This window comes from Eucyclogobius newberryi, unplaced genomic scaffold (genome assembly GCF_026437365.1).
Source record: "Eucyclogobius newberryi isolate DKJ021-1_F unplaced genomic scaffold, fEucNew1.0.hap1 SCAF_18, whole genome shotgun sequence".
NCBI classification, from domain to species: Eukaryota; Metazoa; Chordata; class Actinopteri; order Gobiiformes; family Gobiidae; genus Eucyclogobius; species Eucyclogobius newberryi.
Window position 1 is genome coordinate 21,348,738 of NW_027315812.1, and position 15,656 is coordinate 21,364,393.

Genomic DNA, 15,656 nt, shown 5'->3' on the forward strand with positions numbered 1-15,656 from the left:
GGGCCAGGGGAGGGGAGCGGGTGTGGTGCTTGGAGGGGGCTTAAAACGTCACATCCAAAGAGCTGCAGACGCTCCAGCTGCGCTCACTAAACAGAGAGAACTGCGCACAACTGCAGCGGCGCAATGAAGAGCGCACTCCATTACCTCCTGGTGACTTTACTCCTCATCAGAGCGTCTCCTTTTCAATACAACATTTTCCAGGGAAACGCTTATTCTGGCTCTGAATCACGTCATAGGAATAAGTGAGTACCAATTGCAGTACTTATTGGCTGAAGGTGTAATGGTGGAGCGGGCCTCCATAAGAACTTTTGTGATGTTACTTTTGCAGAAACTGGTGTGCGTTTGTGGTGCAGAAGAACGTGAGCTCTGTGGTCACTGGCGGAACCGAGAGCTTCGTGCAGCCCGAGGTTTTGCCCTGCCCGCCAGAGATCCCGAACTGTGCGCAGCAGGTGATGTAAGTGATCCTTTTTAGAGAAGACCGTTAGATTAAATCGACTCAATGATTGAACATGTTTTAACTGTAGATCTTCTATGTATTACGCGCTTTTATTGCAACTGGCCACTGATGAAAGCTTATGAATCCCCCTTCTCTCAAAACGAATGGGCAAAATGGCACTATTTAGAATTTGCTTGTTGATTGTTTAAGTCTGTGGTTATAAATTGTACATATAAAAAAAACACTTTATATTTTAGTTTAGTTTAGTTCAGCAGACAAAGACAAGTTTCCCTTTTGGCAGATACCGGACACACTTCAGGCCCATGTATAAGATTGGCTACAAGATTGTGTCTGAGCTGGAGTGGAGGTGTTGCCCGGGATACCAGGGTTATGACTGTAACGAAGTCAAAGACCCAAGCCTGCTGTCAACTGGCCACTGGCCCTCTTCAACAGGTCAAATCCCAGTGCCACAAGGTGAAAACAAAACTTTAGAATGGCAACGTAATCAAACAATTTACTATTTTCTTCCTATCTCGTAGATCCACAAAGGAACACAGCACATCCATGGGCAGCTGATGGACGGTTTCCAGCTCATATGGATCACAGGCCTTCATTTGGCCATGCTGGAGCTCCAAATCCTCGACGCTTAGATGAGGAGGTGCAACATCTCTCCCAGATGGTCCTGGACATGCAAGCCCGGATGACCGACATGGCCTCCAGCTTGCGAGTGGACTTTCAAGAGGATGCAAGTAAAATGCTGGTGTCCTTGTTGAATGACCTCAGACAGCCTGCTAGCGCTCGCGGCGCCAACACGCAGACTGTCCAGCTCCAGGAATTCTCCTTTGAGCCAGGGACGCGGCCCATGGACGAGGTCATGAACAGGATCAACCAGGTCAGCGGAGATCTGGAGTCCAACACTAATACTCTGGATGACCTTGTGGATCGGGTCAACCGGCACGATGGACAGATTCGTCTGCTGATGGCGCCCGCAGAGAAGCCTATTGCTACGCCTTGCCCACATAAGCCTGACCTACGACCCTACCTGGACGAAAAGATCAGAGTTTTGAGGGAGGAGCTGATGGAAGGCATTGATATTAAAATGGCAGATATGAAAAACTCTTGTGAGTACAAAATGATGTCTGTCCAGGAGCTGTGTGAGAGTCAGGAGTCCCACTACCTCAGCCTGACTGAACTTATGGATTCAAAGGAGTCTGACCTCCGCAATGAAATTGAACAGCTGAAATCAAAGCTTGAAAGAGATGGACAAGGGCAGTCTGGAAGTTCTTCTATGCCGGACTCACTTGTGGCTCGAGTGGAAGTCATAGAGCGTTGCCTAAACCTCTCTGAGAAGACCGGGCAGTGCGTTTCTAAAGCAGAACACTTAAGTACAGAACAGTCACAGGCATTTCAAGATCTGAAGAAAACTGTGGAGGCAAAGTTGGTTTCGATGCAGGATAGATTGGGCTCCTTTTCGGTAAATGCAAAGACAGAATCTTCACCCGGTTTTCATCCCGCTCATGACATGCCACTGGACAAAGCCAAAGTTAACTTCACGGAAAACACAATTCACAATTTACAGAAAGGCTTAAATAAAACCGAGGCTAAAATAACAGCCATGGAGAAGATTCAACAAGACCGCCAGACAGATTTAGACGCCCTCAAAATGACTATTTATCAAAAACTTGAAGATATGGAAATGTCCGTTATCAACAACAACCTGAGCTTTGAAAATCTTACCAACGATCTAAGATCTGTAAAAAATGACCTTGAAACTGCCAACTGCAAAGAAAAAACAAAAGAAGGCGGGAAGGAGCTGGATCGCCTGGGCAACCGTATGGTGGTTGTTGAAGGTTTATGCAGCAAGCTGGAGCCCATCTCTAACAGTCTCCAACGGATCAAAGATGGCCTGAACAGACACGTCACCAGTTTGTGGAGCTGTGTGGACCAACTCAACGGCACGGTGAGGTCCCAGAGCAGAGACGTGGAGCAGCTGAGAAGAACCTGCCAGAACCCAGTCACCAAAGATCTGCTGTCGTTCCCCACCAGCCCTCCCAAAAACACAGGTATATCACATTCTGTATACATTATTCATTATTTGAATCCTAGTTTTGTTATTACAGTTTGTTATTAGCCTTGTTCACTGTGCAGAAAAAGCTGATTCATTGAAGACACATGGTTCGATTTTCATTTTCCCCCTTGTATCATTGAGCAATGTTTTGGCTTCGAGACATGTTAGTCATTTTGGCATCGTGCGAGCAGGGCCCGTTCATGCACGTGTTTTTGTGGTCATCACATGAGAAGAAGTATTATTTTTACAGCGTTGCATTGTGGATGTAGTGGAAGTATACCCGATGGATGCTGGAGACGCTGCATTCTTGGCATCTCTCGCGCGTTATGATGCCACAGAGACTTTGCTGAGCTGCGAACGTGAACGCTCTCGGTGTTTACAGCCCGGGAGCATCCTGTGGAACTGCCTCTGCTTTGTGTTGTGTGGCTCTTTATGGGGCAGGTGACAGAGCATATGGTCAAATATTTGTACGCTATGTTTGAACAATATTTTGCATTAGATGTCCAGTGCCAGGAAAGGGATGTTTTGATCGTCCCTCCTCGTTTACGCTTATCTGAAGACACTGGAAAATGCAGTCCATTACAGAGACAAGTTGAGACCACTTATCAATGCTGCACTCACTGGGGCTCCCATTTTAGATTCAAGAGCCTTGTTTATATTAGCACTACTGCTCTTAAACTCTTTCGTCCACTGTTCGTAGCCAAGACCTCTCCTTTTGTCCATGTCAGTTAATTCCAAATATAGAGTTTCCTTGGTTCCTTAGTTTGGATTACAAATAAACACCACAAACACGTGAAGCTCAGGGGTAATTTCTCCTTGTGTTTGCTGTGATGTCATACCAGTAGTTAACTCCTCAAAGCAGGAGGTCAAGGAAAAGAATACACAAGTGTTGGATTCCCTGTAGTGACGAAATATTTCCATTACAATGCTCTTTTTTTAGGTTATTTTTTTTTTTTGGGTGGGGGGGTGTTTTCAAGTACACCCGAGACTTGTGGGGTATGTTTTTTACATTTGGACAAATAGATCATCCTTTAGGTACACTGCATACTGTTTGCTCAGAGTTTTCTAATTGGGATATTGGATTAATTGATTGACCAACTTGCCTCTGAAATGTCGTAGAAGTTAGTTCTGACACAGACATGTACCTTGTGGCTGTATGAATGATGCATTTGTTAATTGTGACTAACTATATTACTCATCAGCAAAGGATTAGGGCTGACCTGATCAACTTCCCACAACACAAAAGATTGTCTTTACTGTTTAAGATTCCCCCAGGGCACGTGATGTGAACATACACACACCTGAAAGAAAGTGCAAAATGGACCGGATTCCCCTGTAATATTGATTTACTCCACAGTTGCATACAAATAGACTGAAGCTCATTGTTCATTCACTTCAGTCATCTGTAAACTGCTTGTGTAGCAACAGCTGCCCTGAGGCTGATTGGCAGAGACATGCCTGCTATTCTTTGCTTATAGCCTCTCCAACAATAATTCACTCAACACGGGCAAAGCGGGTGATATGAAGCACACAATTCTTTGTTTGAAATCGTCATTGATTAACTATGTGTTGTATGGCTGTAATTATAATAATGAATCCATTGCCATGTTTCAAGAGGGTGACTCATGGCCCACAGTAAAGGGAAGTCCTCTGTAATGTGGAAAGTGTCCTAAAGCACGGAGTATAAACTACTGACTGTGGTGGGCAGCCGCTGTATCTTACTACTTCAACTGGAACTCACTTCTTTAGGCTTCACACTCTTGTTTTCAGACTTCCATCTTGTGCTTTACCATTTTCTCCCTGATCTGCAGTCAAAAATCAGTTTTGAAGAACCCCATCAAAGCCACTCTGTGGCATGCCGTGTTTTATATGAAGGCTGCTTTAAGCAGAAGCAATGCAGACTTGTAAATCCCATACACGTGTACCTCAGCAGCAGCAGACCTGTCCCCTCTGGACTTTTACAGGCCCCCAGCCCCCTCACTCCACATGCTGAGCTTAATAGACACACACTTTTGGCCAACGTTTGGGCATTTTGCAGGTGGCCAGGCCATGGTGTTCTGGCCTTTTAAGAGCATGTTTAACTCCAGCGTGGGAAGTTGTGCAGACCTCGAGCCAGTGAGAGAGATTTGTTGATAAATTCCATTCTTTAACTCAGCCGTAGTTCCCGGGAATGTAGTGGCACGTGTAATTAAGAGATCATCACTGTTTGATTGGTCTCTGGAGGAACTGTTATTTTCTCCCATGTAATGACGGGCTCCTCAGTCGCCCACTGCTTTGCCACTATGGACTGTTGAAGTATCAGTGAAGCAGCAGCACTACAAACACAGCTGCATGTGCGTCGGAGCTGGTGGTGTACTGTTATAAAAACATACTTAAGCTTTACCATTGTTTTGACTTACCTTTGGATGACTCTGTGGTTGTGTGGTCCGGTTTTTATTTTCTAATTGAATTTGTTTGTGTATTGCGATTTAATGTTTTTGCTCTTTAATATTTACTGGTTTTGTTTTAGGATTAGTAAAATGAAACTGCTTTTTTGTATAATTATTGTTGCCACTCTGCACTTTGTCTCTACAGAGATGTAATTTCTTGCGCTCAGTTGCTGCTCTTTGTACTGCTTAAACAATACCTTGGCCTGGGGGAAATAATGTATGATACATATTTGATTGAAAAGTTACATAGTGCACCTTTTTAAAGAACGAGTTGATGCATGTGAATTACGACTTCAATCTTAACCTGGTCTTTGACTTGTGCTTTTATAAGAGTCAAATTTGCATTGAAACTGGCCTCTGACCTTGTAGCTCATGGCTTATCCCTCCCCCGTCTCCTCCTGTTTAGCGGATGATGTCACAGGACCTCCTCAGGCTGGACCAACAGGTGAGCGCTCTCTGCCTAAAATGACTGTGATGGAGACTGGTGAAGCCGGCCCCCCTGGCAAAATGAGCTTGTCCCAGTTACCCAAAGGTGTAGATGGCAGCATGGAGCCTGTACAGGGCTATGCAGGGGCCCCAGGTAACATCCCCCCCACGCACACACACATTCATCCTTAAAATCTGTAAGCATTATGTATACTTGGTATAATTTATGTTTATTTTATAGCTTCTCCAGACAAATCTAGTGAGACATTAAGGCCAGTCCTCCCAGTGGTTTCAGGTATACTGTATATACTATATGAGTCCAAAGTGTCTGTTTTTATTATGTTTTATACACCTTCTAGGAGTCAAAGTTGCAATAAAAAAAATCTATATCCAAATAAAATGCAGTAGGAGGGCTACAAAATGATTCCCACTAAATGAAAATACATTTGTCTTAAAGCAGTCTGTGTAATCCACATGTATCTATGAGTGGATGAAAAGAAAAACCTTTCCTTAAAGCATGATTTTAAAAAAGATTGCAAAGAAAGAATTTGCAACCCATCAGTAACATTTGTATTTGTTAAAACCTTTGAAATCTGTAAATTAATTCAGATTTGGAACATATCACCTTTTCAAGTTTCTCAAATATTAGTAGTAATTGCTGTACTTTTAGCACCAAAAGATTTTATGTTAAGAGATAGGTATGTATTTTATGTAATTTCACCCAAAATATCACCCATTTGCTTCTCAACCGTCAATGCACGTGTGTTTTTTCAGTTGAGAAGATTGCATTCTCTGTTGGCCTGACTCTCACCCCTTTTCTGGGAGACATCAGTATTATACAGTTCAACAAAGTGCTGGTCAATGATGGAGGAAACTATGACCCTCACACAGGTAATCCCCGACAGTATGTCCACACTTAATATTGAACCCACAGAGTTCAGATTCATATATTCTTTATCTTCTAATCCCACCCTAGGTATCTTCACAGCACCCATCGCCGGGCGTTACCTGGTGAGCGCTGTGCTTGCCCCCCAGCGAGGGGAAAAAGTGGAGGCCGTCCTGTCTGTGTCAAACCACAGCATTCAGAAACTAGACTCCTCGGGGTTCTTCTCTGGAGCCACAGAGACACGTGGAGCCTGTAACTGCAGCAGTGTGGCCTCACTCAGCCTGGTCCTGCCTCTCAAACAGGGAGACCGGGTCGGACTCGTACTAACGGCTGGCAAACTGGCCATTTCAGCCTCATCTGAGATCTTGTCCTCTTTTAGTGCTGTGCTGCTGTACGCCACTCCAGCCAAGCGGTAGTTATTCACTCTGTGCAACATGGAAGGTTTGAATTGTTCATCTGAGTCCCCTGAGTTAAAGTGATGCCCACTCTGACAACAGTTAAGGATGGTCTGTAACTCTACAGACAACATGTGCAGTTAGACAGAAATAACACATTTCAGTTCACATTAGAATTCTTACAGACCAAGGTATAATTATCTCTTGTTGTTTTATATCAGTGTAGTTCTCAATATTTATTTTCACTACATTCAGCCTGTCCAGGGACGACAGGGTGATATTAACACTTAGCTACAGCCTGGTACAATGTATCTCTCCTGTTAAGGGTAATGTATATTGTGCACTGTCCCTGTCTCAATAAAGATATAGAAATGAATAAAATTGGCCAACCCCATATCCAACATGCCGGTGCCATTGGTGAATCTCCCCAAGCCTAGCTTCATAAAGTACTGTACTCTTACTCACAAGTGAAGAAACCGTTTTATTAAACAGTCAACATATTTGTAAGAATTCTACAAAATTCTTACCGTACTTAAAATTTAACATTTTATCAAAAGTATAAGCGAATATCCTTATGACTATTAAAAGGCAGCAGCATTTTCTCAGTTGAAATGATCATGCAAAGCTTGGAAAATACCTCCTTTTTACTGTGAGCTCTTCACATAAAGTTTAACTTTCATGGAAAGAATATATTTTGTACTAATATGAAGTAAATTAGCATTAAGACGAGCAAAGGCTGAAACAACATACATCACATTATTGTTCTTGCACTGGCAGAATCTAATACAAATACAAAACCATTTAAAGACATTTTAAAAACATTTTGTTCCAGTGTACCTACAGTGTAAGTTACTATAGCAGCAGTATCAGTTCTCTTAATCTGTCACATTTATGACATAAGAGCATTTAATTAAGGCCTGAATATACCCAGCTTCTACTTTGTTTGCAACTGCTAAATGGATGTAGTTTGTGTGTGTGCTGATACTAACATGTAACACCAACACCATTTCCTGCTAAAGTGCATACTTCATGCCTAAGTGCGTGCATGTGCTGGGCTGTGTCAAAAATGCCCATCCAGATGTCAAATTCACTTAAACTCAAGGGATTCACATTAGTTCTGCTCTTAGGGTGTATCCAACTCAAACCCTTATAACGTATAATGCTTATTGACACTGTATTTCTGTATTAACAAACACTATGGTGTAATAACCTGAATACAATTCCAGCTGTCTGCCGTGTTCATGTACATACTGCATTGTTTTAATACCCGAGCTCCTCAAAGCACACTTGGGGAATGGGCTGCTTCCAGAAACAGAAGGAGCTGAACTCTGGGCAGCAGAATGTGGCATTGTGTTGTGTGTTTCGTAAAGGGAAAACATGCTCCACCAGCTCACTGAGGCGACTGTATCTGAAGGGGAAAAAGTTGAACAATAAGCCTTTGTCTGAGGAACGGCTGACAGACACGATGCTAAGTGCTTTTATACTTACGACGTTTTATTGCCTTTGGCCAGCTCAAGGATTAACTCTCCTTTTGGGTTCACAGTGAAGATACGGCTGACAGGAACACCCACTTTCTTGTAGGCAAACACATCCTTAAGGCAGACAAGAAAAACTATATAGTTCAAAACAATAATTGGATTGCTGTTTTTTATGTTTTACTTGTAATGAATAAAAATGACAAATACTTACATTGTCTCTGTTCCCAAAAGCTGCATAGAAGGGATGAGTGTTTGAACAGAACAGGTTCTTTATGTCTGTCAGGCATTCGATTTTGAACTTTTCTGGCTTTTTTTCAATGACTTCCCTTTAAAAGAACCAAAAGTGATTATCCCAGTAGAACTCCTTAAAGCATAGTACATCCATGATACAGCTTTACTATGGCCCTCAGGGGACATACCTGTGGAAGGCAGAGAAGAGACTGCTGGGGGAGAGCATGAGGGGCCCCTGAGGCAGGAGAGTTCCTCTATCATTCACCCAATGCAGATATCCTCGTGTCATGTCGGCCATGCCGATGGCCCGCGCTGAGCAGTACAGAAATTTATAACCGTTCCTTTGGAGGAGACACATTCATTAGGTTAACTCCCACTTGACCACATGATTTATGAATTTAAACAACATTCTAAACCACACAAGTCTTACTCATGCACTGAGTTGTAGAGTTTAGCAATGCCCTGATGCGTCCAGTCTTTCCCCAAGTGAGGAAGGATGTGCCCAAACACATCTGATCTGGTGGTCACATACAGTCAGCGTCAGTGACAAAGAATAGCATTAAAGCATCAAATCTGTATTCATACATCGAACGTTAGTTACTTTGTGATTGTGCCATCAATGTCAGATATTATGACCTTGTCGTCCCAGTTCCACAGGTAAATGGTGCCCTCGCACCGACATGTGCCCTGGTACTGAGTGGTTATGCTGAATGTAACATCATTGGGCCCCTCCCTCAGCTTCAGACGACTCTGCAAGAGGCGCATAGTGTCCTTTGTTATGGATGCCATCAATGAGGATAGGGAAATGTTAGAATTTTTTTACTATTTGTTCAGAGGACAGACGGAGGGACTTCTTATAGGAGGGAGCTGAGGACGGTGCCACAGACTCACACTGCACACGCTCAGAAGTCAAAGCAGGAGCCACAGTATTAATCTCCTTAGTTTCCTCATCACTGGACCACTCTGTCATTTTTGTTCTGGAAGAAAAGAAGTGCAAACTGTAAATGGTTGTGATTGTTCAGCACCACACTGCTCCTGTCAATTTGGGTAAATACAGCATAGTAACCACTAGAGGGCACCAGATTATTTTAGAATACTTTAGAATACTCTAAAAGGCAGTTTGCAGTTGAATGTGTAATCCACCCTGCACAGGGCATGTTGTGGCCCACCATTTGACAACACTGTTTAAAATCAGAGGTGGACCAGTAAGAAAAAGTGACTCAGAATCTCTAGTGAAGTGGTCAACTCGTGTATCAGTGTTCACATTTGCACAGAACAGAACCCCCCTGACCTTGCATGTTAACCAATAGTGTGCGTGTAGTTCTGTGTCTGCCCACTCACTGTGTTTCTGGGGCCTGTTGAAGGACCAGGCTCTCACTGGTCAGCGACTCCTGCCTCTCTAATTTGGGTTCTGTTGACAACTAATGATAAAGGTCAGATATTAGACTTATAGAAGCATCAGAGCAAAACTATCAGCAATGATGCAAAACAATTGTCCAGAAACCAGTTCAGGTTTGACTTCATTTGTAATGCAAAGCCCCACCTGCTTTACACTACTCTTTCTCCAAAACCACCAGCGCCCAGATTTTTTAGGCATTTTCTCCTTCACCCACGCCTCCTCTGTAGCCTGCCATTCAAAACAAAGATAATTCACTTTATTTTCAATTATAAATACTTACGGCCTGCTGTAGATAGCGGCAATACCTTTGGCAAGTTCTTCTGGAACGCTGTCATACTGAGTATCAGTGGGGCTGCCAGGGTCCAGTTATAGTATCTGAACAGTGAGTCTTTGTTCAGGTGAATTGTTTCAAAGGACGCAATGTAACATCAAAAGCATGATTTAATCACCTGTTTGCAATTTTAACCACCAAATTTGGATTGTCAATAATTGCTGGATTCTCTACAAACTCATTGTAGGTGATGAGGTGCTCCATGAACTTATCTGCAAATAATGATTGTGTTACATTGACCAATTGCATGGCTTCCAACAGCGTTCATATAAAGTGGAGTGATTACCTTTGCAAATCTCTGAGTTCTCACTAATGCCACCGCAGAGGGACAGGGTGACGTCGGGCAAGTCTCCTGCTGAATCGGACAGACATTCGGTGCCACTGTCTGCGGCAGCACTGCCCACCGACTGAGGGGACTGGGACCCCGAGCACCCGCCACCCTCCACCCAGTGCTTAGGCACCGGCTCCGACTCACTGCAACACAGCACAGGTCAACTCTACAGCACAGGTCAACTCTACAGCCAAGAACTGGCACACACTTCTAAATAGATGCTGTTTGACTCAGTGACTCATTATGGCTACAGACATTGCTGCATTGTTTATACCTTTTAGGAAAATAGAGAGCCAGAACATCAGGATCAAGTTTATTCAAATCATCGAGATAAATGTCTTCTGGTCCCTGATGCTGGCTGCGTTTTCGCACACCTAAGTGAAACACAAGACAGAGGAAGTGGAAGTGTAAAACGTGAAGTCAGTATTTCTCTCACTGTAGAACAGCCTCAGACAAACTCCTCAAACCACATCCTTTCTTTGTTTCTTGCTCTAATTAGACAAGTAGTAGACATAAACCTGACCACAAACTACTCTCTGTACAATGACTATGTTTTACACTACCTTTCTTCTTTATTGGCGAGTCTGTGGGGGAGGATTTTGTGTCAGGGCTTATAGTAGCAGCTGAGTCTCCGATCAGATTCATGCCTGCGCTGTTCCTGCGACTGGGTGGAGAGGAGGTCCAGCGTGTCTTGCGCACAGCTTTGGAGTGGGCATCAGAGTTAGCAGGAGCCTCTTCTGAAGATAAGCTTGTTGGTGTCCCGCAGAAAGGCTCCGACTGTGACGAAGCATGATGCAGCTGGTCTGCTTTCATGGGTCGAGGTTCTGGTTTCACAATATTGCACACGTTGTTTGACTGCGTCTCGTTTCCTCTCGTTTCTTCCTCCTCCATCGCCTCAGAACTCAGAATCACTCGGAAATGGGTGTTTTCTGAGGGAGTTATAGTCAGTGGCATGGGCTCTGTCTTGTCCTTCTTATTCTGCACAGAAAAACAAACATTTTAAACACATTAATAATTTACCTGCCGTTTTAGTGTTGGTTGAAACTTACCCGTGTGGACTCTGGAAACTCCCCCCAGGTCCACTGCATGTGCACGTCCCCTCGGAGCAGGTTTTCTGTGGGCTTTACCATGAGCTCTGAGTCACTCTTTGGGGACATTGGCTCGGACATGTCCCTGCTGTAAACACATTAGTCAGCTGTTGTGGGCGAGTGTCACCTTTTTAAACTTGTAACTCTTATCCTCTAACACAAAAGTCGAGCTGTCACTCATACTCAGCGCAGGGGGTCCAGTCTCCATCAGAGAAGGGGTAACTGTCCCATTCCAGCCCGGTGAGTGGTGTGTGCTGCCTGTGCTCGGCATTATCCTTCATTATGGATAGTGAAGACGTCCTGAGAGAAAGAAGCACACAATAATATAATGCCCCTGTCTCAATTCTCTTTGCTCACATCCTCCCTAAATTCCTCCGCAGGAAATGGACAAAGGAGACACAGCGAGGAGAAATGCAGACATGAGCTGATGGTCAAAGGGACAGCCTTTCCTCACGGGCTGCTCTGACCAAAATGACCCTGTTTTATAGTATTATTCTAATACTTTTACATACAAGTCAGACCAGCATCTTTGTTTTAGGAGTTTGAGTTTTTTTGTGGTTGTCACATTTAACAAAGATGAACAAAGAGTCGTGACAACCTCCCTGATCCATTGCTGTTCTTGTACTTGTGCTGTTGCCACAATACAAACTCTGCACTGCGAGACAAAGTCGTCTTATTTTATCTTTGGTATATTGGTACTGTATTTCTGAGCTTCGGTATACCACATTTATATGGCACATTTAATTGACAGCTGAAGAATTAAGGAATTGAGAAGATGATGTATTTACCGTCCGTGTGGGGTGCGGTCTTCATCTGAGCTCAGCTCTGCCAGCTCCAGCTCTGCTGCAGGGCTGCTCTCCTCTTTCCGGGGCTCCACCTTGTGTTTTCTCCTGCGTCTCTTCTTCTTCTTGACCGCAAAGTTGGAGAAGGACAGGGGGTTTTCGCAGGATGCTTCTCCCAGACTCCCAGTACCCTCTGCCCTCAGGCTTACACATCTGGCCTCCCTGCTCCTCGAAAGATCCTCTTCTGTTGGGATCGGGGAAGTCACCAGGTGGGCCGGGACAACCTCCTTAATTAGTAAGAGTAATTTAAAAAAGCATTAAATGGAATATTTACAATTTTCTTATAATGTTTGTAGCTGAACTTACATTCTGCTGCTCCATCTCTTGAACGAAGAAGGCCTCTCCATTGTCTCCAAGTTTCATGTGAAGCTCCACAGGTTGCCCATTTATTTCTACGTCGATCTGCAACGGAAACAAGATTTTTCTATACGGCAATTGTTTATAGTGTTTATACGTTTTTATAGATTTCCATAGATTATCCTAAATAGAAATGAGAAGCAGATAAAACACATTTATGCTTTTGTTTGAATAATTAGACATGAACAGTTGAAATTCTCTCAATTCACAGACAGAGCAGGGTGTAAACAACCACAGACTACTTCCTGCCTGTTGAGAACTTCCTGTGAGTTCATAGATAAAAGGGATGCTCTCTTCAATCTGCAGCACAGGGAGCAATGAGCCTAATTTAAGCTTTTCATGTCAGCCGTGACTTGAGTCTGTGCTAGATAGATTTAGAGGACAGCCTGCTCTTGAGTGGATGAGCAGAAAATATTAATTAAAGCCCCAGAACGAATCTTTCAAGCCAAACAATGTACTAAAATGAAAACGTGTTTTTGTTGTTGTCGCACAGAAAAACATCTTTACTGTAAGTGGGCATGTGAGCCTGCTTGTTTCCATGGAAATGTTCCTTTGCCTATCATTATCCACAGTATGACATTAAACATATCTATCTCCATGGAAAATGTTCAGAAGAAGATGGTTTTAACTAATCTATTTTCATGGAACTGTAAAGGTTATGTACCGACACCAGAAAGTTATGTAGTGTTGCTTTAAGTAAAACATAACATAGTGGTGGAAGAAGTACTCAATGTTGGTATTTAAGTAAAAGTACTTAAGTAAAAGTATAAGTAGCACATGACAAATCCAAGTATTTCACACATCTTTTGGAAGTTTTCTAGTGAATTGAATTAAATTTTGGTTTGCAATAACCAAAGTCCAGTCAAAAATGTAGTGATGTAGAAAGTACAGATACTACTCTCACATGTGAAGTAAAAGTAAAAAGTATCCATTGTAAAAATGACCTAAGTAAAGAACAGTAAAGTGCAGTCGATTTGAGACTCACCACTTTCTCCCTGGAGCGCAGCACCCCCAGTTTTCCAAAGCGGACGTGGAAGGGGGAGCACTGGAAGGTCCCGTCCGGCTGCCGCACCACCACCACGTCGATGCACCCCGACAGAGTGGCCTGGTTGATGCCCTTGTACAGCTCCTTGACGGTGACCAGCACCTGCCCCGCCAGCTGCCCCACATAGTTCATGGTGTCCACCTGCAAAACAACAACACACATACTTCACTTTGATTCATTAGTACTTTAAAATACTAATACGTAAAGTTCTCTCTCCTTGTCCATAAACACACTTGGTTAAAATTTCTTGGTGAATTGCTCATCACAAGCTTTCTTTTGATTTCATATGTAACTCATGCCCCTGTCACTCATTCTCTAATACTTTTACGAGGTCATTGGTCCCTAAACGCAGCGCTCTTGTTCCATTTTCCTTTTTAAGGTCCAGGGTTGATCAAAGTTTAATCCGTGCAACAAGCAAAATATCTGCTTAAGACCAGAGCCCAGTGGCCAGCCTACATAATAATGAACCAGGACAACATTGCAGCAACAATTTGAGTCAATCAGGAGTTATATTTAACTTTAAATTGAAAAAATGCCTTATTTTTATGTAGTTATATTTGACATATAAATGCAACACAGAGTTTGATAAATCTAAAAAATAAAAACTTAATAATTACCAATCACAGCAAGACAATATTATCTTGTTCAACCACTTTCAGTTCCTTCAGTTTCATAAATAGCTAACTTCTTTCAATGTTGGCTGGCCAATAAAAGCAGTTTTTATAAGAGTCTATGATAGAACTATCCAAGGTCTAAACTAGTGATACATCAGGTACAACATAGAACTACACCACTAGTACAGAAGTTTAGAATAAGGACTAAGCAAAGGTGGACAACATTCCAGAAAAAACGGACTCTAAATGAACCAAATACAAGAATTGCAGAGGAATCTGCATACCACAGTTTGAGAACCACAGCAGTAGACTAAAAGCTGGTACTATTTACAAGTTAATTGTTAATTCTTTGTAGAGTATAGTTAGTGATTTGGTGCAACATAAAACAATGAACAAAGATAAAACAACCTATATAAGTCAAAAAGAAAAACAATTTAAATCTGCTACAGGATCAAAATAAAAAATAGGCTATAAGTAACTTACTATGTTCACAAAATAGTATCTTTACAATTTCTGTATATCATATTTTCAGTTTTTGCCTATAATTAATCTACGCAAAATACTTCTGAGAAAAATGTCACTAATCAATGCGCTGAAAGTCTTATTAGTGGATTTACAGGATTTTACAACCGAGTGCTTAGATGTGCCGTACATTGTTCCAAGGGCACAAATGTTCTTTGTTTTTTTTTAGTTCTTCACCAAATTTAACCACATGTAACACAAAACAAAGAACACGAGACAGAGAGGAAGTAAACAAACTTACGGAACAACAAATCAGTCCCATCTCGTCTCCCAAGGGCACAAATATTCATGTAGTTGATTTGACAATGATAATCACTGCTCATATTGATATATTTTAGCTGTATTCACTGATTAGATTGGACGGGTTTGGATGGGTTTAGTAGCACTCACCAGCCTCCAGGGGGACTTGATGTCATCCCGCTGCATCACCAGAGCTCTGCTAATGGGACAAACTCACCTCATCCACCTTCACTCCATGTGCCATTCAAAGGCAGCGCTCCGTCCCAGCTCCAGCCACAAAGACTGTGCAGGAGGAAAAGTACCCCTGCCCTAAGAGCCTTATGTAACCTGCTTTGTGACCCCCAGCACAGTGGCTCCACACAAAAACAAATCACTGAAAATCACTGAAAAATACTTACTTATCAAATCACAATCAACTCTACATGGAAGTGGCCTGTACTTTTGGTCAAATACATTAATAATAGTGATAAAATAAACTTTCACACTTTGATCTGACATGTATTATTGCTGGTTACTTGTTTGTTTTTTTAAGGTATAA

The 15,656-nt window shown here is 42.6% G+C and overlaps 2 protein-coding genes across 3 annotated transcripts; one reads left to right on the forward strand and one right to left on the reverse strand.

Annotated features, from left to right (window-relative positions):
- Positions 1-29: 29 nt before the first annotated feature.
- emilin2b (elastin microfibril interfacer 2b) lies at positions 30-7,103 on the forward strand. The gene is made up of 8 exons (XM_072451007.1): positions 30-242; positions 329-454; positions 738-910; positions 976-2,499; positions 5,340-5,513; positions 5,601-5,654; positions 6,134-6,250; positions 6,336-7,103. The coding sequence occupies exons 1-8, from the start codon at positions 124-126 to the stop codon at positions 6,659-6,661; spliced, it is 2,613 nt and encodes an 870-aa protein (XP_072307108.1). The 5' UTR covers positions 30-123; the 3' UTR covers positions 6,662-7,103.
- Positions 7,104-7,108: 5 nt separating this feature from the next.
- Positions 7,109-13,912, reverse strand: LOC140364710 (phosphatidate phosphatase LPIN2-like). 2 transcript variants are annotated; one of them, XM_072451006.1, is made up of 19 exons: positions 13,683-13,912; positions 12,647-12,742; positions 12,287-12,567; positions 11,682-11,798; positions 11,460-11,583; positions 10,974-11,388; positions 10,685-10,784; positions 10,366-10,553; positions 10,198-10,291; positions 10,054-10,123; positions 9,893-9,976; positions 9,691-9,770; positions 9,173-9,326; positions 8,951-9,099; positions 8,780-8,866; positions 8,538-8,690; positions 8,330-8,444; positions 8,129-8,232; positions 7,109-8,048 (listed from the first exon to the last, which is right to left on the reverse strand). In XM_072451006.1, the coding sequence occupies exons 1-19, from the start codon at positions 13,902-13,904 to the stop codon at positions 7,901-7,903; spliced, it is 2,781 nt and encodes a 926-aa protein (XP_072307107.1). In that variant the 5' UTR covers positions 13,905-13,912; the 3' UTR covers positions 7,109-7,900. The 2 variants fall into 2 exon arrangements, with proteins under 2 accessions (XP_072307107.1, XP_072307105.1); XM_072451004.1 differs by having other exon boundaries at positions 11,460-11,586.
- Positions 13,913-15,656: the final 1,744 nt, after the last annotated feature.